The sequence below is a fragment of the Solanum tuberosum genome, unplaced genomic scaffold, assembly GCF_000226075.1.
Source record: "Solanum tuberosum cultivar DM 1-3 516 R44 unplaced genomic scaffold, SolTub_3.0 scf00073, whole genome shotgun sequence".
Taxonomy (NCBI): domain Eukaryota; kingdom Viridiplantae; phylum Streptophyta; class Magnoliopsida; order Solanales; family Solanaceae; genus Solanum; species Solanum tuberosum.
In genome coordinates this window covers 764067-789572 of record NW_006239002.1, presented here as the reverse complement: position 1 = coordinate 789572, position 25506 = coordinate 764067, and the positions used below count along the sequence as shown (strand labels likewise).

General features: G+C 34.2%; 4 protein-coding genes across 7 annotated transcripts; all 4 read left to right on the top strand.

Moving 5' to 3' along the window:
• The first annotated feature begins 1638 nt into the window (after window positions 1-1638).
• Window positions 1639-3478, top strand: LOC102582182 (scopoletin glucosyltransferase-like). The gene has a single exon (XM_006346322.2). The coding sequence runs from the start codon at window positions 1788-1790 to the stop codon at window positions 3240-3242; it is 1455 nt and encodes a 484-aa protein (XP_006346384.1). The 5' UTR covers window positions 1639-1787; the 3' UTR covers window positions 3243-3478.
• A 903-nt stretch (window positions 3479-4381) lies between these two features.
• Window positions 4382-6937, top strand: LOC102601025 (cysteine proteinase RD21a-like). The gene is made up of 5 exons (XM_006346456.2): window positions 4382-4960; window positions 5178-5413; window positions 5522-5662; window positions 5856-6308; window positions 6619-6937. The coding sequence occupies exons 1-5, from the start codon at window positions 4483-4485 to the stop codon at window positions 6721-6723; spliced, it is 1413 nt and encodes a 470-aa protein (XP_006346518.1). The 5' UTR covers window positions 4382-4482; the 3' UTR covers window positions 6724-6937.
• Window positions 6938-7841: 904 nt separating this feature from the next.
• LOC102581182 (phosphatidylinositol 3,4,5-trisphosphate 3-phosphatase and dual-specificity protein phosphatase PTEN) lies at window positions 7842-16817 on the top strand. 4 transcript variants are annotated; one of them, XM_006346321.2, is made up of 13 exons: window positions 7842-8224; window positions 9779-10226; window positions 11854-11955; window positions 12048-12104; window positions 12229-12294; window positions 13426-13602; window positions 13707-13793; window positions 13873-13937; window positions 14061-14137; window positions 14488-14534; window positions 14863-14993; window positions 15787-15856; window positions 16026-16817. In XM_006346321.2, exons 2-13 carry the CDS (start codon window positions 9801-9803, stop codon window positions 16563-16565), a joined length of 1845 nt encoding a protein of 614 aa, XP_006346383.1. In that variant the 5' UTR covers window positions 7842-8224; window positions 9779-9800; the 3' UTR covers window positions 16566-16817. The 4 variants fall into 4 exon arrangements, with proteins under 4 accessions (XP_006346383.1, XP_006346381.1, XP_006346382.1 ...); XM_006346319.2 differs by having other exon boundaries at window positions 9710-10226; XM_006346320.2 differs by having other exon boundaries at window positions 7842-8239.
• A 1057-nt stretch (window positions 16818-17874) lies between these two features.
• On the top strand, window positions 17875-20755 carry LOC102580844 (extensin). Its single transcript, XM_006346317.2, has 7 exons — window positions 17875-18027; window positions 18108-18212; window positions 18312-18438; window positions 18518-18589; window positions 19890-19935; window positions 20046-20331; window positions 20419-20755. The coding sequence occupies exons 1-7, from the start codon at window positions 17982-17984 to the stop codon at window positions 20442-20444; spliced, it is 708 nt and encodes a 235-aa protein (XP_006346379.1). The 5' UTR covers window positions 17875-17981; the 3' UTR covers window positions 20445-20755.
• Window positions 20756-25506: the final 4751 nt, after the last annotated feature.

The window sequence follows — 25506 nt, the reverse complement described above, 5'->3', positions numbered from 1 at the left end:
TCTCGCTCGCCTCTCTCCTCTCTCTCCCAGTCTCACTAGCCTCTCTCCTCCCTTTAACATGTAGTTACAAATTGTAATTATCAAACTATAGCTATGGAGAGTAATTAGGCTATTTTTGAGTGGCTATATGTGAAAGTTTCTCTTTTTAAATCATAATGGAAAAATTGTATGAAATAACAAACTATTAATTCAAATTAAATGTTATAACCATAGTTTATTTTATTTATAATTTGCAGCAAACATCCCATTTTTTTGTCATCTGGTTCTGTATACACTTAGTCATTTTCGGTATACAATTATCCATTCGATATACAAATGTATAAAAAGCGTTTGTATTTGTGTAAAGCGAGAGAAAAGTGCATATACAAATGCATATATTTTCGTCATATACACTTATAATTATACAAATACAGATCTTATTATACAAATTACAATGTATAAATGAATTTATACAAAACTGAATAATTTGTATAAAATTGAATGTATCTAGCGAATTATACAAATCAAAAGCTCCATAGTAAACATAAAATTTGCTATGAAGCGCAATTATGCAAACTATAGCTATAACATACAAATATGATTTTTATGTTTGCTATATGTGAAAGTTGCTCAAATCATAATAGGAGGGAAAAGGGCCAACGACTTCTCATAAGAATTTGGTACCTGAGCTCGCAGAAGAATGGCTGGTTCGGTGTGCATCTTGGCCCAACTTAAGCGAACAAATTCTACACCAATGTTGGGTAGATTGCAGACTAGGCCAATGGAACTATGGGCCAAGTTCTGGATCTCTAGCTTAGCCACGCATCCAAGTGAATGGGCCATGGCACATGTCAAACACAAAGATCTCCTGTCCATTTACAAATAAATATAAGAAAATAACTTTTTTTAGATTTTATATGTAAAAATAATATTTTTTTCTTGTAAAAAAACATAATAAAACTAGAAAAATAAATATTATAAATGAACTACGAAACCAATTCTCCTGTCCAAAACTGTCATCTTCAAAAGTCTTACCCAGTGAGACTACAATAAACTTCTTGTTTGCTAGTCTTGATGAGTGGTTAAAGAATTTTTAAGCCTTCATATAAAACTGACACTTACTTATAGTTAAATGATATATATATATAATAATTATTATTTTTCATTTTACTTAATGATAAATTAAAACAGTTTGGTGCATGGAGCGAGTTTTTTTTTTACCCAGTATCTAGAGCATGCATTGGAACCCGTCTAAATCTGGACCACGCACTACAAAGTTTATTTGGTAGTGATGCTCCCATTAAGATTTTGTCCATGGAGTGAGTCAGTGTAATGGTGTGTTTGGTACAATTATTTTACAATGTCTAATTTGATCCAATCAAGTCTGTGCAACAAGTCAACTATACATCTGTCCAAGTTTTAATAAACAATTCAAACCCATCACTCTAAGCCAAAGATCAATCCCATCTAGACATAAAAAAATCATATAAACTACAGAATTTTTACTTTTCTTGCACATCACTCATATTTAATTGTAGGAAAGAGTCAGCAATGATAACAACAGGTCTAGTTAACTTGTCTTGAACTCAAATTAGAATTTTTCAAAGTACAAAAAGTCAGCAATGGCACCTTATATACCATAGAAAAGTAATGCTCCCCATGAAGTCATTAGCAAAATCAGAATCCTTGTTTATCTATAAAACCATGACGAGCAAAGACGAATAGATATACAACACCTTCTACTTTCTTTTATCTCCTGTTCTTTTTTAGTTCATCAGCTGTTTTTTCTTATCTATTCCCTGGCTACCATGGATAAAAGAAGCGATCAACTTCACATATACTTTCTGCCTATGATGGCTCCTGGCCACATGATACCACTAGTAGATATAGCCAGGCAATTTGCTAGACATGGAGTGAAGGCAACCATTATCACGACTCCTCTCAACGCGTCTAAATTCTCCAAAACAATCCAAAGAGACAGAGAGATGGGCAGTGATATTAGCATCCGTACAGTCAAGTTTCCTTGCAAAGAAGCTGGATTGCCGGAGGGCTGTGAAAACATAGCTTCTACTACTAGTACACTGATGTATCTGAATTTCATCATGGGCCTATCGCTGTTTCAAAACCCAATTGAACAGTTCCTTGAGGAAGACCATCCAGATTGTCTAATAGCAGCCCCTCAATTTTCATGGGCTGTTGATGTTGCAACCAAGCTGGAAATTCCAACACTAGCTTTTAATGGCTCTGGTTTTTTCCCTCTTTGTGCTTTACATAGTTTGATGGAACACAAACCTCATTTGAATGTTGAATCCGAGATGGAAGAGTTTGTCATCCCTGGCCTTCCTGACACAATAAAGATGTCAAGACAAAAGCTTTCAGAACACTTGATGGATGAAAAAGATACCCCAGTGACTGCAATAGTTAAAGCTATTATGCGAGCAGAAACGACTAGTTATGGAGTTATTGTAAACAGCTTTTATGAGATGGAACCAAATTATGTAAAACACTCCAGGGAAGTAGTAGGGAGAAAAGTATGGCACGTTGGTCCTATTTCGCTCTGCAATGAAGATAAATCACAAAGAGGGCAAGACAGTTCCTTTTGTGAGCAAAAGTGTTTGGATTGGCTCGATACTAAGGAACCAAAATCAGTCATTTACATATGTTTCGGCAGTATGGCAGTCTTTTCATCAGCTCAGTTGCTTGAGATAGCAATAGCTCTCGAAGCATCAAACCAGCAGTTTATCTGGGCGGTGACGCAGAATACAATCAACGAAGAGCAGAATGAGTGGATACCAGAAGGATTTGAGGAAAAGCTGAACGTGAACGGACGAGGTTTGATAATAAAAGGATGGGCACCTCAGGTGCTAATCCTTGATCATGAAGCTATTGGAGGTTTTGTGACTCACTGTGGATGGAACTCATTGCTCGAAGGAGTAAGTGCCGGAGTGCCAATGATCACATGGCCGCTATCAGCTGAGCAATTTTTTAATGAAAAGCTACTAGTAGAGATATTAAAGATTGGAGTTCCAGTAGGTTCTGAGGCTTGGTCTAATAGAACAGATAGCACAGTCCCAATAAACAGGAAAGACATAGAAAGAGCAGTGACCAAAGTGATGGTTGGTCAGGAAGCTGAGGAGATGCGAGGCCGTGCAGCTGCCTTAGGAGAATTGGCTAAAAGGGCTGTGGAGAAAGGTGGATCATCTCACAACAGTTTGATTTCCTTACTAGAACAATTGAGGAACGCGAAAATTACCTCTAACTGATGGGAATTTCTTCATATGTTGCTGAAACTAAACCACTACAGAAATATTGTATCTTCGCGTTTACATCAATTTCAAATTATGTATACCAAATTACACTTTTATCAGTATGCAGGAGTTCTTATGCATAGTCCATAGACCAGTTCTATGATTGTTGCAAAAATATCATACCAAATGCTTATTGGTGGCATCAAATTATATCATTAATGTTATAATCGTTAAATAAACCTTAAAAAAAATTGTGTAGAATATTATTATATTATTCCATTAAGTTGTGTCAAACAGGATAATTCAATAAAAAGAGAGATGTTAAGTAATTGAATGTTTGGTAAATACCTATTGGCACCTTGTGTTTTACATTAATCATACATATGTTTTACTACTAACTTGAATGGAAGGTAAATACTTTTCTGGAAACTCTTGAATAAAAAGGATCATAACATACTAAAAATGCATATGAACTTAAAAAATAAGTATACAAAAGGAAAAAGAGTGAGTTGAGACAGTTCAACTATGAAAGGAATACGTGCACTAGAAGAAAAGGGAACAACGGCAAAGTCTTTACACCCTCAATATTCTTTTTTTTTATTTTATAAAATTACAATGAGTATACTATTATTATTTTTATTTCTATTAGATCATATACCTATAATTCATTAAATTTAAATTCTCGATAGTAGGTTGGACGTGTAAAATCATCAATTAACCAAAGAAATTGAAAACAGGGAAAGATAATCGTATAAGCTACTCGAAAACCGTGCAAAACTGATTTGAATTTGAAAGCAAAACAAGTACTTACTTATAAAATGAAAAATATCATAAAAGTAATTAACTTTTGGATAATTACAAATTACAATTCAACAACAATAAGAATGGTCAAGATTTTCATAATTTAAAAGGTTCACACAATTCACGGATAGCACGAAACTTGTATTTTCCCTATTTCAACGGAGATGGATTCTATGTATTTAGACACACACCCCAAATATCCTCAAATTCATATATTTTCTCTTTACCATTCCACCATTAATCACAATATTAAAAATTATTTTTACGCATTAATCACAATATTTAAAATCATTTTTACCGATTAGTCACAATATTCTTATTTGAGTTGTTCTCTACCTCTCTTCCCCCCTCCAATATAAACTCTGTTTCTATCTATAAAGACTTCTCACCATTCTCTCCAATAACCCAAACAACAAACAAGAAAGAAGATTAAAACAAAGAAAAGAGAAAAAATATGACTTTTTTCAGGCCTTTGTTCTTCTTTCTTCTTACATTTTTTGTCCTTTCATCTGCTCTTGACATGTCCATCATCAGTTATGGTGAAAAGCATGCAGATTTAGGGGTAACTAGTCATCGTACAGACGATGAAGTTAAGGGATTGTATGAATCTTGGATTGTTAAGCATGGAAAGAATTACAATGCCATTGGAGAAAAGGAAAAAAGATTTGAAATTTTTAAGGATAATTTAAGATTCATCGACGAGCAAAATGCTGAAACCAGACCGTATAAACTTGGGTTGAATCGATTTTCTGATCTTACCAACGATGAGTACCGTGCCGTGTTCGTGGGTGGACGGTTCGATAAAAAGACGAGGCTGTTGAAGAACCCTAAAAGCGAACGTTACGCTTTTAAGGCCGGCGAAGAGCTGCCGGAATCCGTTGATTGGAGACAGAAAGGCGCTGTTGCCCCTGTTAAAGACCAAGGCCAATGCGGTGAGTTTTTTTGTATTTTTACTTTCAATGGAGTGTTGACAAGAGTCTTATTTAGGTCAAAAGTTTTGATTTTTATGTTGTGTTTGACCTATTTTGTCAAATCTTCAAGTTGATTGCTGTTTAATCTTTCTTTGATTATGACGAAACTCATATATATGTTGATTGAGCATGTGAGATATCTGTGGTATGACTGAAGTTGTATATTTTTCTTATGAAGGGAGTTGCTGGGCATTCTCGACGGTTGGTGCTGTTGAAGGAATAAATCAAATTGTAACCGGTGAATTAATTTCCCTCTCTGAACAAGAGCTTGTTGATTGTGACAAGAGCTATAACCAGGGTTGTAATGGCGGTCTCATGGACTATGCCTTTGATTTCATTAAAAACAACGGTGGCATTGACACTGAGGCTGACTATCCTTACCGTGCCCAAGATGGTACTTGTGATTCAAACAGGGTATGTTAGACCATACTTTCTAGAAAACATCCAAAATATTACTCACGTTTTTTACAATATAAGTTTTCTTATACTATGGTCTGCTAACAAATTATTTTGGTCTTTCAGAAAAATGCCCGGGTTGTCTCCATTGATGGATATGAAGATGTTCCCATAAATGATGAGAAGTCATTGATGAAGGCATTGTCAAATCAACCAGTTAGTGTTGCTATTGAAGCTGGTGGCAGAGCTTTCCAGCACTACTCTTCGGTATGAGAATAATTCTCTTAATGTACCCTTTTAGTATGTGGTTGGATGTCTAATTCTGAAAATATATATTGTCTGTGCCTAAACCCATTGGCTCTAATCTGCAATCACGGCTTCTAATGCCTTGTTTTTTCTACTTAATAAAACTACCATACTCATTTACACTTCTTTTTTTTTTCCTTTTCAAATCATGAAGGGCGTTTTCACTGGATACTGTGGAACACAACTAGACCATGGTGTAGTTGCAGTTGGCTACGGAACAGATAATGGTTCGGATTACTGGATTGTGAGGAATTCATGGGGTCCTAACTGGGGAGAAAGTGGATACATTAGGCTCGAGCGCAATTTAGCTAATAGCACTAGTGGAAAGTGTGGAATTGCAATGGAGCCCTCTTACCCTCTTAAGAATGGCGCAAATCCTCCAAATCCCGGTCCATCTCCTCCTAGTCCTGTAGCACCATCAACCGTTTGCGATGAGTACTATAGCTGCACCGAGGGCACTACTTGCTGCTGCATTTATAAGTATGGCGACTACTGTTTTGGCTGGGGATGTTGTCCTTATGAGTCTGCTACCTGCTGTGATGACAACAACAGCTGCTGTCCACATGATTATCCTGTCTGTGATGTTAATGCAGGCACTTGTCAAATGGTAAGATTTTCCTCCCTCCTACTCACCTTACTCCCTCCGTCCCAAAATAGGTGTTTGTTTTTTCCTTTCAAATGAAAACATACATTTTCAAATAATAGTTGTGAAGTTCACATAGTTTGAATTTCTAGAAGCAAAAAACTACAAATAATTTGAAACAGAAAGAGTACAGTACTGTTCAGGTTAGCTTGTGCTTACCTAGACAATTTCATTGAGTAGTTGAGAAGAAATTATGCAACATTTTGTTATTTAATATCTGCGATAACTCGAACCCTCATCTCATGATTTTCATCAAATTTATTTTGTTTGACAGAGCAAGGATAGTCCATTGAATGTAAAAGCATTGAAGAGAAGTCCTGCTACTGCTAGAGTAAACTGGTCAGGGATGAAATCAAACAGGAAAGTGAGTTATGATTGAGTAATTTAGCAACTGCAGGTGAAAAGGGCATAAGGCTCATCATGTTTAGAAGAGCTGTTCAATGTGTGGCCTTTGGGGCAGATGGGCTGTTTCTGTCATATGTTGATTGGTTTAGTTAGTAATGTTCCTTTTTTATTATTATTATTTGGACAACTTTTACCAATGTGTAAATATTCATCTTTAAATTTCTGAATGAAAATTCTAAGTACTGATGTTCTCTTGCATATTACATCTTCAATTAGTCTAAATTTATTCCGATTTTGAACATCATGTTATTTGGTTATGCACGTTAAATCTTCAATTGACCTAAGTATGTGATATTGTTCTTTTAAAATAATACTTAGTTGTTAAATAGTCAATAGAATCCGTGCTTTTGGAACGGGATGGTGTTGGCTAATGAATTTGTTCTCCCAACTTTATTTTCTTTAACTTATAAAAATATTTACTAGGTTCAACATTAACAATGTTAACCTAATTAATCAATCTTTCTGTTTATTTATTCATCTTCTTCACTTTTCTTTTACTTCTAAAGTAGTACTAGATTTTCTAATTATGTAGTTACTGCGCTTAAAGGAAAAAAAAAACACATTTAGATTGATTATGTGCTTAACCAAACAATTTAAAGATCAAAATTGGAATAAAACAATAACTCAAGGACAAAAGAAGCTATTTGTCCTTGTTTGTTAAGAATGTTAAATTATCTTTCATTACTTTTAAAGTTAAGTACTTGTTATAAAGAAATTATATTATTAATTTAATTTAATCAAATTTTTATCCTGTTAAGTAAGCTTTATAATAATAATAACTGCAATTAGTAGCACGTATAACTACATATTTATAATCTTTGTTTTTACTAAAATCTTTTCTCCACCCACCTTTGAGAAATATCAATAATGTTTTCATGATAATTGTTTCAAAAATAGGTTGTTTTTATTCTTCTATGATAATTCTTTTATAAATATCCCTTCTTCTTTTTTTAGAGAAATGGATATAAATAGTCTTTTGTAACTTGATTTAAAAAAAAAAAAATCTCGATATAGTAGTATTTCAGATATCTCAAAAGTTTTTTTTTTTTACTACTATAATAAATAAGGATAATATTATCCGTAGTGAAGTGAAGAGTAAGATTTGGGAAAAAAGTGCCAAATTTCGGATGTTTAGATACGTAACGACGTAATGACGGAGAAAGAAAATAACTGAAAGTATAAGGATCTCTGGATAAATATTGCAAAGTTCATTGGATTTGTTTCGATCTGTCAAAGAGTTTGATAGAGACGAGACTGAGACGAATAAGCATACAAGTCGGAGACACAATACGCCGCCGTGTATAACCGACCGCCGCCGTTGCCTCCGATTCCTAGCTATTCTATTTCTCTTCGCTGTCAGATAAGTAGGTGATAAAAATACGACGCCGTCGAAAACCTTCTCCAGTCACCCACCGCCGTCGCTGTTGGCTCTGATTTCAAGCTGTTCCACTTCTCCTTGCCGCCGTCTGTTTTGAGTTAAGCATATACATGTGCGTTATTGAATGTTTAATTTGTTACTCAGCACTTTTCAATTCGTTGAATATTGCGGATCGATGAATTAGTTTGTCCAAATTGGTGGATGAAAGTTAATTTTGGAATTTTTGCTAGTTGACTTAATAGTAGTTTCCAGATCACTGTTTGTTTCCCTCTATGGCAATGAAGTAGTTCTGGTATTAATTGTATAGATAATTCTCATTTACGTCAATGAAATGGTTGAGAGCATGAGGTCTTAGGTTCAAGTCAAAAACACTAGGTGATTCTTCCTATCTATCCTAGTCTCTGTGGACAGAGTTACCTGTTTGCCGGTGGGAGGAAGGTGGCAGGTATCCCGTAGAATTAGTCGAGGTATGTGAAAGCTGGTCCGGACACCACGGTCATCCAAAAGAAATTTTTTATTTACACTATATAATACCTATAAGATAAAAGGATTTTTTTGTATTTTTGTTCTTATTTATATGCCTTAGAACTTAGAAAAAGGTCTTCTTGAATGGCCCATTATCGGACAATCACGCTGTCAACGATCACTGACCTAAACACTTGTATAATTGCACAGCAAGGGGTTTGTTGAACAATGCGTGTTCGTTCATGTGTGATTGGGGAACTCTGTGTTTAACATGAAGTTGAGGTATATGATGGAAGGGGAATGAATTTTTGGGCCTGGAACTTGAGTGGTGATTTGTGGAAAGAGTGCCCACAAGAGAAGATTTTATTTGCTTGACAAAGATATTAAGTTTATAAGATGTAAATAAATCAGGGTTTCATGGAATTATCCAGATTTTGAGAATGCTGGGATAAAGGAATAGTTTGGCCTTCAGGGAATTCTCGGTTAACAAAAAAAAAGAAAGGAAGAAAAGGAATAGAGTAAAAGTAGTAATGAGGGTCTATCAAGAAATATGCATGCAAAGTAAACTTCTGTGAAGATAGAGTCATTTCAGAATTTTTTATCTTCCTTGGAACAGTTGAGTATTACAATCTTATTACTGAACATAAAAAATAATGTAAGTTCTTGCGAAGTACAAAGTTTTTCTTTCAATGAAGTGGATAAATGGAGTGAAATTATGAGTTATCATCTAAGGTGACTTATTACTGTGTTAAGTGAATTACTAGATTGCTGATGAGATCAACTCAATTTCCAACCTTAATCTTTATCATTGTAGATTTCCACCATGCTTGTGTATGCAGGGGTCCATACCACCAACCACACACTAGCACATATGCAGATAGGCATGAGCACAGATATATGTTCCTGATGCGCATAGATGTATTGGTGTAGGAAAGAATGCAGTGTGTTGTGATAGCTGGCTTGATTTTTTGAAATGTTTAATGTAATATATATTCTTATGAAAATGTGAGGCCTCAATGGTGTTTGATAAATGTATATTGATTTACTAAAAAATGTGCACATGCATAAATGTTTGTATCATGTAATGTGTATCAACGTGGGATTTTTTTCTATGCAGCTTCTTGATGAACCCTGCTTAAGCTGTGAGGTATTCCAGTCCATGTTTGCTGATATTCTGTCATTGCAGTGAAGAAATTTGGCCCGGTGTAATGGATTCTGGATCTGCTGATGTATCAAATTCACAACCTGTTACAACATCAAGTGTAGCAAAGTCTACTGCAGTGGAGTCTGCACCAGTTCAGTCAACAGAAGAGGCGCCTTCAAAGATTTCTACTTCAGGCATCTCGTCATGGGCCAAAAATTTAAAAATTCCACAACCGTTTACTGGGTCCCAAGATGAACAATCATCCGGAAATGCTCCCAAATCAACCTTTGCTCGTTTAACTGGTGGGCTTGGAATGCGTCTGTCCCCTAAATCTCCTACATCTCCTACAGATGAACATCTTGATGGAACATCACCAACCAGTTTATTTGGAACATTCACCAAAGGATTGGTTGACTCTTCAAAGAATGCAGTGAAGGCTGTGCAGGTTAAAGCGCGACATGTTGTATCCCAGAATAAGAGAAGATATCAGGTAAAAAAAAATAATCTGTTGATGGCTCAAGTATTCTCTACTCATTCTTATATTTTTTCCATATGAGGAGATCATCGACTACTTAAACACTTTAATGTTGTTGTTTGCCTCTCTTCCTACTATGAAGAACCATTGTGGTTTGTATTATTAATAAGTTGATTGGTTCAATTCTACCACACTGGTTTAAATGTTTCAGTTTCTTGTATTTTCATCCTCTATCTTTATCAACTTGCATCTGTATTACGGTGTTCGAACAAAATGTTTTAAATACTTATTTCATACCTCACTATGTGAGAGTTGATACACAGCTCTTTGGGTTGTTGGAAGTTCGATGCAGCCTGCATTGACATGGGCATGAGTTGCTTCTTAAAGAAAGTGTAATGCCATTGTAGACGATTTTCAACTTTGTTGTACTTGGAAGGAATCATGTTGAGCTTCCCTTTATTTGCAAGGCATCTGTATGTAGCCTGTAGTTAAAAGTTAAAACACTGCCAACACTGTAATTGGATAATGCATGTCTATGCAAGACTCAATAAGTAGGATCCACTAACTCTATTCTTTTATGACTCCGTGATGCATCACATCTTTCTTGGTCTCCAATTGTAGGGATCATCAATGTTGTTATATGCCTTTGTGTGAACTATTGACAGTGTGATGTCGTCCTCGAGGTGGATGATAGATAGTGAGAAGGATTGTTCCAATAAATTCAAATGGTCTGTACTATTAAAAATATAACAATATTCTAGTGCCAACACAATGGGTTACCTGGAATACGGTGATCGCTTCCATTAAAGCAGCAAGTCAATAAGATATGTTCATTGAAATTAAAAGGACTTGCTTACCTCCCATGTTCGTGGTACCATTGAATCCTCTAGGGAGCTGTTATGCATCTTGATCTGTGCTATAAATATTAGCTTTCTTTATCATTTTGATTCTTGCGATAATTTTTCTTGTGCACCTTAAAGCATCTTGCATTTACTTTAGATACTTCGTTTTCATATTGTTGCGTACTGCAGACCTAAAATAAATAAATAAATAATCCTCTCCAATGGGTTACCTGGAATACGGTAGTCACTTCTATTGAAGCTGAAAGACAATAAGATATGTTCTTTGAAATTAAAAGGACTTGATATCTGCCATGTTCACGGTAAGATTGAATCCTCTAGGTATAGAACTTTTCGGTGTGAGCAGGAGTGCTTACTGGTCTTTTCTATAAATATTAGCTTTCTTGATCATTTTGATCTTCACAAGAATTCTTCTTGTGCACCTTAAAGCATCTTGCATTTACCTATTTAGGTATTTCGTGTTTATATTGTTGCAGACCTAAAATAAATAAAATGATCCCCTCTTTAATAGCCTAAGCATTTCAGTTGAGATGGTCATATTATTCAATGTGGTATTAGAGTAGGCAAAAAACTTAGATGTGAGTCTCTGCGCCACCTATGACCACTTGCTTGGCCTATGTCAGACTCGCACATGAGGAGACAGGGTGAAGAGCTATTTAACTAAATAAATAGAAGTTGTCCTTCCTCTACACGTTAAGCTTTTAATTGAGGTAGTAGTCACACGTTTTTTATGAAAAACATTTCTATCTTCATTTATTAACGTGGCAGTATCCTTTTACTAGGAAGGAGGATTTGATTTAGACTTGACCTACATAACAGAGAATATAATTGCCATGGGATTCCCTGCTGGTGACATGAGCTCTGGCCTTTTTGGCTATGTTGAGGTCAGGAAACCATATTCTTCATTGCTTGAAGTCAAATAATTATCATGGTATGTGGTTATTCCTAGTTTGATTACATGAAATTTGATATTCAGGGGTTCTACAGAAACCACATGGAAGAAGTAATTAAATTCTTTGAAACTCATCATAAGGTAATAACTTCGAGATCTCGTGTAAAGTCTATTTCAATTTCATTTGGGCCAGTCACTGGAAATCCACTTATCCTTCTATTTTATTGCTATATTTACTCTGTATTCACTCACTTTGATCTTGCAGGATAAATACAAAGTATACAATCTTTGTGCTGAAAGATTGTATGATGCTTCTCTATTTGAGGGGAAGGTGTGTTTCCATTCTTTTATTTTTTCCTGTTCACTTTCCTTACTTTCATTTCTATGTTGTACCTAATTTGGTAAGCATATACCCTACCTTTGTTCTCCTTGAATGCTATAGTGAAGATTAGAATTATAACTTTTTTGAGGAAGATGAGAATTATATTTTTTTGAGGAAGATGAAAATTATATTATTTTTTTTTGAGGAAGATGAGAATTATAAATTACTTCACTCCAGTTGCATAAGCAACCATTCTAAATAACATATTTTCTGTGGTTCAAGGAGTTCCAAAATGATTCACACTCCGCGCGCAAAATGATATGAACAACTCAAATTCTGCTTAAAACATTACACCCTATTAGATAAATGATACACCTATTTTTTTTTGTCTCGGTTGGGATTTGAACCTAAGAATACCCACTTTATTAACCACTAGGTGATTTCTTCCAATGTGTCCTAGCCTTGGTGGATAGAGTTGCGTGGTACAGTTGCCGGTGGAAAGTGGCATGTATCCCGTGGAATTAGTTGAAGTGCACATGAAAGCTACCCCAGACACCACGGTTATCAAACTAAAAAAAAAGTACATGATTTTTTATAACTAGAATAGCAACAAAGCCAACATAAACACAGTGGAATGTTAGGGAGGTTGCTATGCTAGTAGATAGTTCAATTGTTTGCAACGTCTACTAAAATCTTTCCGTTAACAGACTTCTATTGTTTAATGTTCAAACTTCTGAAAGACCAAAACTCTTTCCAAGTCCTTGATTTTAGGTAATTCCTGAAATTTATCTACAGATAGATGAAGACTTGAGCCCCTAATTGCTAGTCTGAATTTGATGCAAGTTGGTAAACATATCTTTGTCATTTTTTTTTAAATGAGGTATAATGTATAGCATCTGGGAAGGTGCTTAGTATTGTTTACGAAAACCAGGTAAATGGTCAAAGTAGGCCCACCAAACTATGCCAGACTGAAACACTCAGTGTGGTTTCCAGTTTTTGTCTTTTCAAGACTTAGAAATTGGTGACCCATTTGAGCAAACCACAACTGATTAAACCAACAAAAATCTCACTCCCATAACTGTGTAATGCTGACTCTGAAGTTTCTTGATTCATTTTTCTTTTCATAACTGTGTGATACAGGTTGCTAGTTTCCCATTTGATGATCACAACTGCCCTCCTATTCAACTCATTATATCGTTTTGTCAAAGTGCATACTCATGGTTGAAGGAGGATATCGAAAATGTTGTGGTTGTGCATTGTAAGGCGGGAATGGCAAGAACTGGTTTGATGATCTCTAGTCTTCTTCTATACTTGAAGGTAGGGCTTCTTCTTTTTTTCGGGTCATTTGCTTCCTAAGTTATCAGATGTTATGGAGTCTTACTATTCAGTTTTAAGACAGTGAAGTCATGGTCTTCTTGCAGTTCTTTCCTACAGCAGAGGAGTCTATGGATTACTACAATCAAAAGAGATGCGTAGACGGAAAAGGACTAGTGCTGCCGAGCCAGATTGTATGTTAAAATATTACTCTCTTTAAATCTCCACTTCTCCAATAGTGTACTGACAAGTGTAGTGCCTTTTTGCTGCTAGAGATATGTCAAGTATTTTGAACGCATCTTAATGTACTTTAATGGAGAAAACCAGCCTGGACGCAGGTACATCCCTTGATCCTTCTTGCTTCAAATGCACCTTCAGATTTTCACTATGTTATAATTGCAAGAGGAGAGAAGTTACGAGAAAAGATCTAAGTTTAGTCCTTGTCAACGGCATTCTTACAGGTGCATGCTCAGAGGATTTCGCCTGCATAGGTGCCCTTATTGGATAAGACCTTCTATCACCGTATCTGATCATAATGGTAACTTGCATCCTTTTTCCAGATTATCATATTAAAATTATACTCCTAGTCCTAGAAAAAGACAGTCATGCCCAATGTCAATTCAGTAAATGATCTATCTGCTGTTGTTAACCTGACATAATTTTAACAAGTTAATTTGGCATGGCATTGAATAACCGATATCCTAATTGGAGTCTGAAAAGGCTGGCTGAACAAGTTGTGAGATTGCCTACGTGTTACAAAGATGTGCCATGCAGAATTTTCCTATATTGTGCTAATAGTTGTGGAGTTTTAATTGCAATCCCTTCTTACATTATAATCTCTTCTGTGTGTTTCCTTCATGATGGTTTCTCATTGGTGGATATCTGCAGGTGTGCTCTTTTCATCCAAAAAACATCCAAGAACCAAGGATCTATCGGTAGGTTTAATTAATGTGTCATATCATGCTGTGACACATTCATAAACTACTAGAGAATTGATATCCATTCTAGTATTGAATTCTTAACAAGGAGTTGAACCTGCAGTATTAAGTTCTGATCTCCAGGGGGTAGTAGTGTAGCTTGTTTCTCTTTTTCATGTACATCTGTATACTTAAGGAGGTTAAAAAGTAAGCCTTATACTTTATACCACTTTATTTGTTGTGCTCAAAAGTTCGTCCTAACAAAGGTATCACATATATTTATAATTTTTCAAGCTCATAGACTTTGTTTCTCTCATTATTGTTGCTATTATGTTTTTCTCTGCAGCCTGAGGATTTTTGGTTCAATGCACCAAAGAAAGGGGTAGTGGTTTTTGCTCTTCCAGGCGAGCCTGGCCTTGCAGAATTAGCTGGGGATTTCAAAATTCATTTTCATGACCGTCAAGGAGACTTTTACTGGTAAATTTACTAATATGAAGAGTTTGAAGGAAAATTGTTTACTTTTGTGTTTCATGGACCACTAAGTTGTACACAAATTCCTTTGACCCTTAAATGTCCATTGTATCCCCTGGAGACTCTTGATACTTGTAAAAGGATATGCTATTACCAGATTTCCCTTTCTTGTCCTATGTATAATGCACTATAGATTACTGAAATACATCCTTTATGCCTCTTGGAGATACTATGAATGAAATCATTCTGTACAAATTTTACTGTGTGTTATCCTTTTCCTATCAGTCCAACTTGTTAACTATGGTTTCATTAATTTTCTTCTACTAGTACTCCGATAATGGAAGAAAGTACTTATCTGTCAAAAGATAATACTATTTACATATAGATGGATGAGTCAAGTGTATGTTATTTATGTTAATGAATTAGGGCTGTGGAATTAAATTTAAAGTTTCCAAGTCCTATATTTGTGACCCTGACAGTCCATATAGTCGGAATCCCAAATTGTCTAGCTTAGATATATTGGTGCTTTTATGCACCTTTAAGCAGTAAAATTAACTTGTAATTTTAAGTGGAAAAAAATAATCTGAAATAAGGTTTAGGGGAAAACTACGACATCACTCATCAACAGAAGCTTATTGTACTTTCACAGTAGGAGAAAAGGAAGAACTGAGATTTGTCGGTACATTTATGTGAAACCTCTCTGTTTGATTTACTAGATTAGTTCCCCACTGCTTAGGAAGACACAGGAGGAAGCAAAGGCTCCTATTTTGAAACTCATATCCGTCTTTTGATCTTTCAGTTGGTTGAATACAACAATGATAGAGAACAGGAAAGTCCTGATGATAAGTGATCTTGATGGTTTTGACAAGGTAATTTCTTATTGATTGAGTGGATTTTTCGAAAATTAATGGTTGCTGTAGGGGCCATTGGCGTGTGTACTGTCAGAGAACTTTTTACACAATTTAGAGCACTCCTTTTATCTCTCTAATAGATGCTGTCTTCATTTCGTGACTGTTATATGATGGCCTTATTGTGCAGAGAAAGTTACCATCACCTGGTTTCCAAGTGGAAGTAGTCCTTGCGGACTATGATGCTGCTCTTCCCCAATCAGAAACTGCCACCAAAGAATCAGCTGACAGTTCAAGTGCTAATACTGCCCCTGTGTCTAATCCTACCTCAGGCAGTGAGCCTGCTGATGGAAGTAACATGAACCAACAACCTGGGAACAATGACAAGGACGATGTGTTCTCAGACAATGAATCTGAGGAACCTGGAATGTCAAAAGCTAGACAAACTAAAGCTGCTTCTGAAGTTAATGCTCCTGCAGATGCAAAAACCCCTGGATCAAAGAACAAGAACGATTCAGATAAAATATCAAGCTTGACACATAAGACAGAACAAGTCTCATTGGGAGACACAAGCTCTGTACACAGCGAGCCCAAAAAAGATGCCTCAGTCGGAGCTACGTCTAGTGTTGATGTGTCCAATCCGGTTGGAGGAGTGAGTGATTTCAAGGTCATGGCAGCTGATGCATCTGTTTTCTCATTTGGTGATGAAGAAGATTATGAAAGTGACTAAAGAGGTCTGGTGTGCAAATTCATGAAGATGTACATAATAGCTTGCGGGTGCTAGGGTCTAGCTTGTTGGATTCTGTTCATTTTATTATGTTGTCATTTTACTTGTTCATGGCTTGCCATTTGATTATCAGTTTCGTAAAGCTATGCCGTAGATTACCTTGGGTTGAAATTGTGCTAAATTTGCATTACTGTTCTGAAAGTTTTTATAGAACATATGGAATGTACTTTACACTGCTTTCCATGACTCAAAAAATCTGGCTTCCTTTACTGCAAGGCAGTGGAGTGTTATCAAAAGACACTTGATTTGAAGTGCCAAAAATAATGTTGGCTGAACTGGCAAAGCTGGTGCTTTAATTGGTATATTCTCACAGCAAAGAAAAAAGTGAGCCCAAATAAGCACATGATATACAGCTCAGAAATGTGATCTTGATGTATTTGCCAATAATTCATTATCAATGACTTCCTCCAACTCTGCTAACCTGGACTTGTGTTGGCCTTTCCCTACCATGACCAAACAGCAAGTATCTAGTTTAGCCCTAATTTTTTCCCCGAACAAACAGGTCTTCAGAAAAATAAAAACATTTTGTTCAAGAAGAAGATTATCATTGATCGCTACTCCGTTAGATAAATTGAAAATTATAAATATTGGACAGAGAGATGATGAAATGGTCTAATTGATTTTTAAAAAGGGAAACACTAAACTAGTACTTTTACCTTTTCTTTTCTTTTATTTGTTTTTTTTTGTTGTTACATCATACAATCGGATGCTTGAGGAGTAAGGCTTGAGTACTCTTTCTATTTTAAAATAAAGTCATCTTTTTATTTTTGTAAAAGGTTTTTGGGGTAGAAAATTACAAAGACTGAGCTTATCAAATACTAATAGCTTTCTAAAAAGTTGAACTATATGTTTGTCCTTAATTACTTGTCCATTTTTAAATTGACACACCTATTAAGAACATATTGATTGACATAGTGAGTTTATTATTTTATCCATATTAATTATGAAGTAGATGAATAAAACATTTAAGATTTTCAAAAAGTTCTAATTGATTGAGGGTATAATAGATAAAAAAGAACTTTGTCTTTTCTTAATTTATCAAAACGGATAAGTAATTAGGGATTAATTTTAATTTTAATTAAACAAATTTTAGAGGAATTTGCTTGTTAATTAAGTGGCGTGTCTCAATTTGAGACACGCCACGCGGCTAGACAAAAATACTCGTTTTTTCTGTTTCGTTGTCCGTGTTTTTGTCATCTCCGCCGCCTTAAAACAAATTCTATATAAGCCCCTCGAGGGTTAAACTTACATTGTAATGTTCTGTCAAAATCAGTTGAAAAAAAAAAAGTGAGTCGAACATTTTCCTTCTAACCTAGTCTTATTTTTCTGATTGGAAAATTTAAAACAAGTGGTACTTCCATGTCAATGATATCTGGCATCCAAGGCCAACTTCTTGAAGTCACAGGTATTTCAGAGACTTTCTTGAAATTCCCTTTATATAGAATTCTTTATTGATTTGGTATTCAAAAAAAAATAATCTTGCAGTGGTTTGTTGCAATAAATTAAAGGACACTGAATGGATTACAAGACAAGATCCCTATGTTTGTCTTGAATATGGTAGCACCAAGTTCCGTACTCGTACCTGTACAGGTGATTTTTATTTTTATTTATCTCATGTAGTGTAGTGATTGTTTGTTCTTTTCTACTTATTATTATTGATTTGTTGTTGAATAATTATTGTATATGTAGATGGTGGCAAAAATCCCACATTTCAAGAGAAATTCGTGTTTACCCTTATTGAAGGATTGCGAGAGATTAATGTTGTCGTCTGGAATAGCAATACCCTTACTTATGATGATTTTATCGGAAGCGGAAAGTAATTTTCTTTCTCTTCATGTTTTGTTCATTATATTGTGTTTTGTGTACTAATCTTTGATCGGTTTTCCGAATTCCAGGATTCAACTACAGAAAGTTCTATCAATGGGATATGATGATACTGCTTGGCCAATCCAGACCAAGACTGGCAGGTAAATTTACAAGATTTTAAATGTAATAAGAGGAAGAATACATAGTCATAGTCATAGTCATGTATAACAATGAAAACTCTATTGTTAACAAAACGTAATATCCCGAAGGAAATGCATAACTTAAAACAGAGAAGAGAAAACCCCACAACACCTACATTCTTAGTTATGGGTAAACAGATGAGATTTAATCAAACAATGGAAGATTGTACAAGCGCCTACATTACAGTGATCGGGATAAGTATCCTCAAGTCATTGAGAAATTTGAAGGATATAGGACCACTAATGTAATTGCATTTAAACAAATATGAGAATCATTTGTTGGTACTACACCAAGGAAATATTAATTTAATTTAAGAGTTAGAGAAAATAATTTCATCATTCTTGCTGTTTGCCTGTCTCAGATGATTAGCTTACTGTTAGTATTAAGCTTTTTCAAGGCCTGCAAGATTGGAGTGGGTTAAGTTAGTTGACTGCAATCTTTGATAGTCGTCATCCTTCTCGATTTTCTTTTATATCTAGTTCTGAAGCCGACTTTATTGGTTAGTAAGGATTAAGGAAGATGTAATCAAACCTCCTTAAAAGGATATAAGAGATTGACTGTTCTATCTTAATTTTAGTATCACGCGAAGTATTTGACTCAATGGCAGACATGATAGTTTATCTTAAGCTTGGGGCAAGGAGTTACTTCAAGTCAGGTGCAGAGTTGTAGCTTATAGTTGAGGTTTGATATTTTTAGATTGTTGGAAAGAAATCTTAGTTGTTTGTTAGGCCTTCTGGCATTTGAGCTGAAGTCAACCCGAGGGATAAACTTTTTCGGTGATCCATGGGACAATGGTGTAGGAGTGTATGGAGGTGGGTTGGTTTACTGTATCTTTGATGGATTCATGGAAATGAAAATCTACTTTTCCATTTTATGGACTATCTATTTCGGTATAATTGACAGAAGAGAGTTGTTACTCAGTATAATTAACAGAGACATGATCTTTTTGGGAGTTACTCAGATTTTGGACACTTATTTAGCTATCGAGGTACATGAAATTATGCCTGAAATTTCGTTCATGACAACGAACCTTGTGATTAACAGAAACCTTCATGTCGGTGTTTGTAACTATCTATATAAGCAATTAATTCAAACTTTGAGATTCTCTAAATCTATTTGACGAAATTGTGTTCTATTTGCGGATGTTCTTTTGGTCATTTTGGTTTGGCTATCGGAGTTGTAATTAATTTAAGTCTCATCACTTATACTGGAAAAATATAAAAGGATTTGACAGATAGGAACTTATTCCTTCTTTTACAGGCATGCGGGAGAAGTTCGGCTCATAATGTTCTATGCTAATGCCAATGTAAGTAGTACTGTGATCTATAGCACCCCCCACCCCTTCTCGTTCTGATCCTGAGAGGAGATCATATCTCTCTTATATATCCTTGACATGTTTTCTCTTTAAATTTCCAGAAGCCGGCAACAAGTTATGCTCCATCATACACAGCACCACAGCCGCATACACCTATGTACTCTGCTCCATCATACGCAGCAGCTTATCAAACACCTTCTCCATATCCTGCATACCCGCCTCATTCAGCAGCATATCCACCAACACCTTATCCTCCTCCTCAAACAACGGCTTACCCTCCAGTTTATCCACCGCCTTCAGCATATCCTCCCATGTCTTATCCACCACATTCAGCGTATCCTCCCGCATCTTATCCACCCCCAACACAGGACTACTCTTATCCTCCAGGTGACTATGCTTGTAATATATAGTATTTTCTTCTTTCCTAACTTCTCTATAAGGGCTGACTCTTCAATCTTCACAACTTTTCATCAGGTCCATATCCTCCGCAACCTTACTGAGGCCACCTTCCTACATGCTTGGGTTAAGAATAAGTTTATGGAAAAAGAGACAAGAATTGTGCATACAGATTTTCACTGAACAGTTACGCTTAGGCAATTTCTATGTTTGTAAATCATACAAGGCTTGGATGACTTGTTTGTGCCCATACAATCTCAAAAAAGAAAGGAGACTAGCTTATTAGTTTTGTTGCCTGTTGTTTCTCGTCCGTGGGAAATCCTAACCGCGTTTGATAGTCGAAAAGAGACCTTGCAGAAGAGTTATTGTTATTTCAGGACATAATTAAATTGAATGAAGAAGCACATCTATACTATATTTGGACACAAATTGATCTTGTAGTTTGCTGGTTTCAGATATGAAATTATGAATGATAAAGTATTCAACATCTCTAGCCATCTCTGTTTCTGTTTGTCTTAAACCAGCATTCTATATGCGTTTGAATCAACAAGTTGAGAACGACGGTATGAATCCACGTCTATATGAATACAATTATATCTTCATTTCTGTGAACAAAGGGTGCATAGTCGTGTCACATCAGGTTGAATGAATAGACATATGAACTAGAAAAACTCAAATGGTCGTTTTGACCATGTGGTTAAGCCACTAAATCTTAAAAAGTCTTTCTACTCATATATACAGATTCAACATTACACTGTGTAAAGTTTATGAGGTGGCTTTCGGTGTTCCACTATTATTATTGATTGCCCTTTCAAGTTGTGTCCCATAACATTATGTTTAACATTCAAAAGTCCTTGAGTAGTCAACCTCAGGATGGTGGTTACTAGTTAGAAAAAAGCACATCCCCCTTCTGACTTTTTCTCAAATTCTCATGTGTGCCCTATTATTTTTAACTCAATCACGATGTTAAGAGTATATTTTGGTTGGCTTTGCGTAATAACAGAGATCAAAACTAATGGTTCAACGAGATAGAAGTAGAGATGGTGGAAATTGGAATAATAGAATGGGGAATCAACTTAATATCGTCTTTGCTCGTTTATATGCTAGTTTATAAATACCTTTGCATGTAGCGTGGTCCGTAGAGATGCTTACACAATATCACATCATATTTAAAGTATCTTTAAATTGACTTAGCGAAACATTTTACACTAGAGAAATAAGTGTTTTTTTAGTGCTAAATCAGGTTCAACATGGCACTATAGTGATTTGGAAAAGTGGAGAAATTATAGAAGAATTTGGGCGTTTTGGAGTGAAATGAACCAACAACCTACCCAATTACATGGCATGAGGGGGGGCCTATTTTGACTTTTGAAAAATAATGATGTAAAGACATGGGCTCTTTCTTTGAAAAATATTAGTGATTGCCAGGCATTATTACTGTTAATCTTAAAATTAATGATGCAGTATAACCTTAATTAACACTATAAAAACAGCTGTATAACTAACTCTATCTCCTCTCTCTTCTTTTACTTTCTTAGTTGGTTTAGGCTGTCCATTACCCCACTCTCTTAATTACAAATACATCAACTAATAGCCCTCTTAATCTGTATTTTTTTACCATTTCTAGCATGTTTTTAGTGCAATTGTTGCATTGACAATCATATGCTAAAAAGGAAATTATTAAAATGTTAGATTGATTTGGTTAATCACGCTTTTTTTTATTACCATGACAAGAAATATAAAATGATTTATGACGATTATTAATTTTTCTAGACACTTAAGTTGATTTTATTTTTATTTCCTTTTTGTTATGTGAATTTGATGTTTATAAGTTGACTTTAGTATTATCTTGAATTATTTTTTTATTTTTTTATAAAGGTTGCTAATTTGTGGCTGTTGGTTTTACCAAATTTTTACTTCCATAATTATGACTAGTGTATTACTCCACTTACAAGTAGTATTGATTTTAATTGTTTAAAAGTTTTTGGAAGCCAACAAATGTTGCAGAGAGTACGTTAAAAAAGACAAAGAGTACTAACTGACAAAGACGAAATCATTTATGACTTTTGAACTAGGACGAAACATAGCTAACACATTATTTACTTTATCTTAATTAATTCTTATTGGTACAATTACAACTTTAATTATAATTGTTACTTCATACCACCATATTTTCCTTGGAAGATCGAACGCCATTAAAAGATCTACTCTTTCCGTCTAGTATTACTTATCCACGTTATCATAGTGTAAATAGGAGTATGTGTTTTAAATAATTTGTTCTTTTTGAAAATATTAGTATTATAAAATTTCAATGTTAATCTTGATAGTGCTAGAACAAATACATAAATAGAGTGTATTCAAAAAAGTTAAAAGGATAAATTAATTAAAATATTTTTCTTATTTATGAATTCTTAAAATGAGTGTAAAGAAGAAAATGGACAAGTAAATGGACAAGTCGTATAAGGTATATGAAACTACATTAACAACTTATTTTTCATCCCGCTACCAAACGACTCATTTAGTACAATTTGCTTATTAACTTTGAGAGATGTAATTATTGGGGAATTCCAAGAGACCCTAATGACAACTTTGGAAGCTACTCTTTTGCTTTGCCTCTATTAAACTCTAAAAAGTAAATAGACACTTAAAAATCAATCAAAACCCCCTCTTTAACCAGCACTATTCAGTTTCCTCTATACTAAAGTGAAATCCTCTCTATATCTACTATCTATGCCTATTCCCTGTTTCATGGAGTATTTATCTACAAATAGTTCACAATAAATTTAAATTTTATACTGCCTATGTCCCTAATTACTTGTCCATTTTTTAATTGACACACCTATTAAGAAAACACTAATTGATATAGTGAGTTTACCATTTTACCCCTATTAATTATAAAGTGGATGAATTAAAAACTTAACATTTTCAAGAAGTTCTCCATTTTTCAATGTAATAAATTGAGGGTATAATAAAGAATTTTTTTTGTCCTTTCTTGATTTGTCAAAATAGACAAATAATTAGGGATAACTAAAAAAAAAATGGACAAGTAATTAGGGACAGAGAGAGTATATCATTAATAGATAAGAATATGACACATGCTATAATAAGTAATTAAATTACTCATTGGTTTGTAGTATAGTGGTAGAACTGTCTCACCTTTAATTAAAAGTTTCAAGTTTGAGCCTGCGGCTACAGTACCAAGATCAAGATTTAGTCCGGACCCGTTTGGAGGAGAATTAAAAAAAAGTCAATTAAAATTTATTTGCAGGATGTATATTACATTGTTACTCCTTATACTCGTATGGAATATACGGTTCAGAAATTAAAGCAACTGTAAAGTATTTTTCATGAGAATATAGTACTGAAGTATTTCTAATTTTGTCAAAAATTACCGTTCTCATAAAAAGGACATATCTTTACTGTTGAACGGTTCAATATGGTTAAAGAAGTAACATATACTATTTTGAACATAAAAACAGATATGTATATACATAAAAACATATTGAGCTTTATTGGCATAATAACACGATTGTATGGATATAATACGAGTTTGATATTTGGACGTATTTGAAGATGAGACATAGCAATAATAGTCTAATCGGATTTAGTTCAGTAAAAATGATACTAGATACAACACTTGATCTTCTTACATGTGATTTAATGTATTAAAAATAAATGCATAATTTTTCAAAATTATTTATTTACAAAAATGCTCTCTATAAACTTGGATTACATTAAATATATATCCGCATACGTATCTTTGAACTTCAAATACAAATTTATATAATTGTTATTTTGAATCACTAATTTTAAAATAAATAATGATGTACATTTTCAATGCTCTCATCAATATAAACAAGTTCTAATTTATTTTTTGTCTTCTTCAGAAGATAATTAGAGTACGTAACTAATCATAATTAAAGGTTTATTATTAACCATTGTAAAAAAGAAGCAATACAACTTGAAGTTTTGGACTTCTAAAAGACACAGATCTAGGAAATTAAATAGTACGGAGTAATATTAAGGATCTGTTGGATATAAAAAAAAATTAACAAAATAAAAGAAAATCAAAATAGCGTTCGATTATACAATTGAACTGAATTTTTTGAAAAATAAATTTAAAGATGAGCTTCAAGTTCTTTTATTAGTAAAATTTCTACTTTGTCAAGTTAAACGCATATTTATTCACAATTTTAACTTTCAAATACTCTTGTCTTAAACATTATTTTTTTAATATCATATTTTTTTACTGTCCAACACTAACTAATATATTTTTCACCTACAATAAATAAATATAATTTCGTTAAACATTATGTGAATAAGCATCAACTTTATTTTTGAGATTACATATATAGCTTTTAACGGAGAATCAGCCGTAGATAACTCATATTATCACGAATTTAAGTAATATACACTATTAAATTAATTTGACTTATTATAGCAAATAATCCAATCCATTTTCAACACTTCAAAAAGATTTATATATAAATAGCTTTTTAGATAATCTGATGACAATTTTTTTTTATATACACAATTCTAGTAAATGAAACTGAAACTTAACTATCTTTTAAATGATCTAACAATATATAAGAAATTAGACTATCGACTTATATAACTTAAACTCTTCTCAAAATTTTATTGCGTAAAATTATCTTCATCTCAATTATCGATCATGAGTTCGAGCCATACACGTCGGAGTGTACGTATATCCATATGGAGTCACCGGAGCTCTGGAATTTTAGGGCTAACTCATGCTTTGATTTTGATTATTAGAGAAATGAAATGGGTATTTGGGAATGCATTTTGAGCTCTTAGGGGTCGTTTGGTTACTGGTTAGAGTTATGCAGGTATTAGTTATGTAGGGTTTAGTTATGCAGGTATTAGTTATGCAGAGTTTAATTATGCATGTATTAGTTATGCAGGTATTAGTTATGCAAGGTTTAGTTATGCAGGATTTAGTTATGCATATATTATTTAATTATGTAGAGATCACAATGCATAAATTATTAACTAATAAATATTGAATTTGTTGTAAATTAATATATATTACTTACAAATAAATAAGTAAGCAAATAGTATAAATTCTCCCTCTATACTTAATTGGGACTGCTATTTTTTTATGTTTATAACTTATAAAAAAAAACTACGATTAATATATATTTTTTT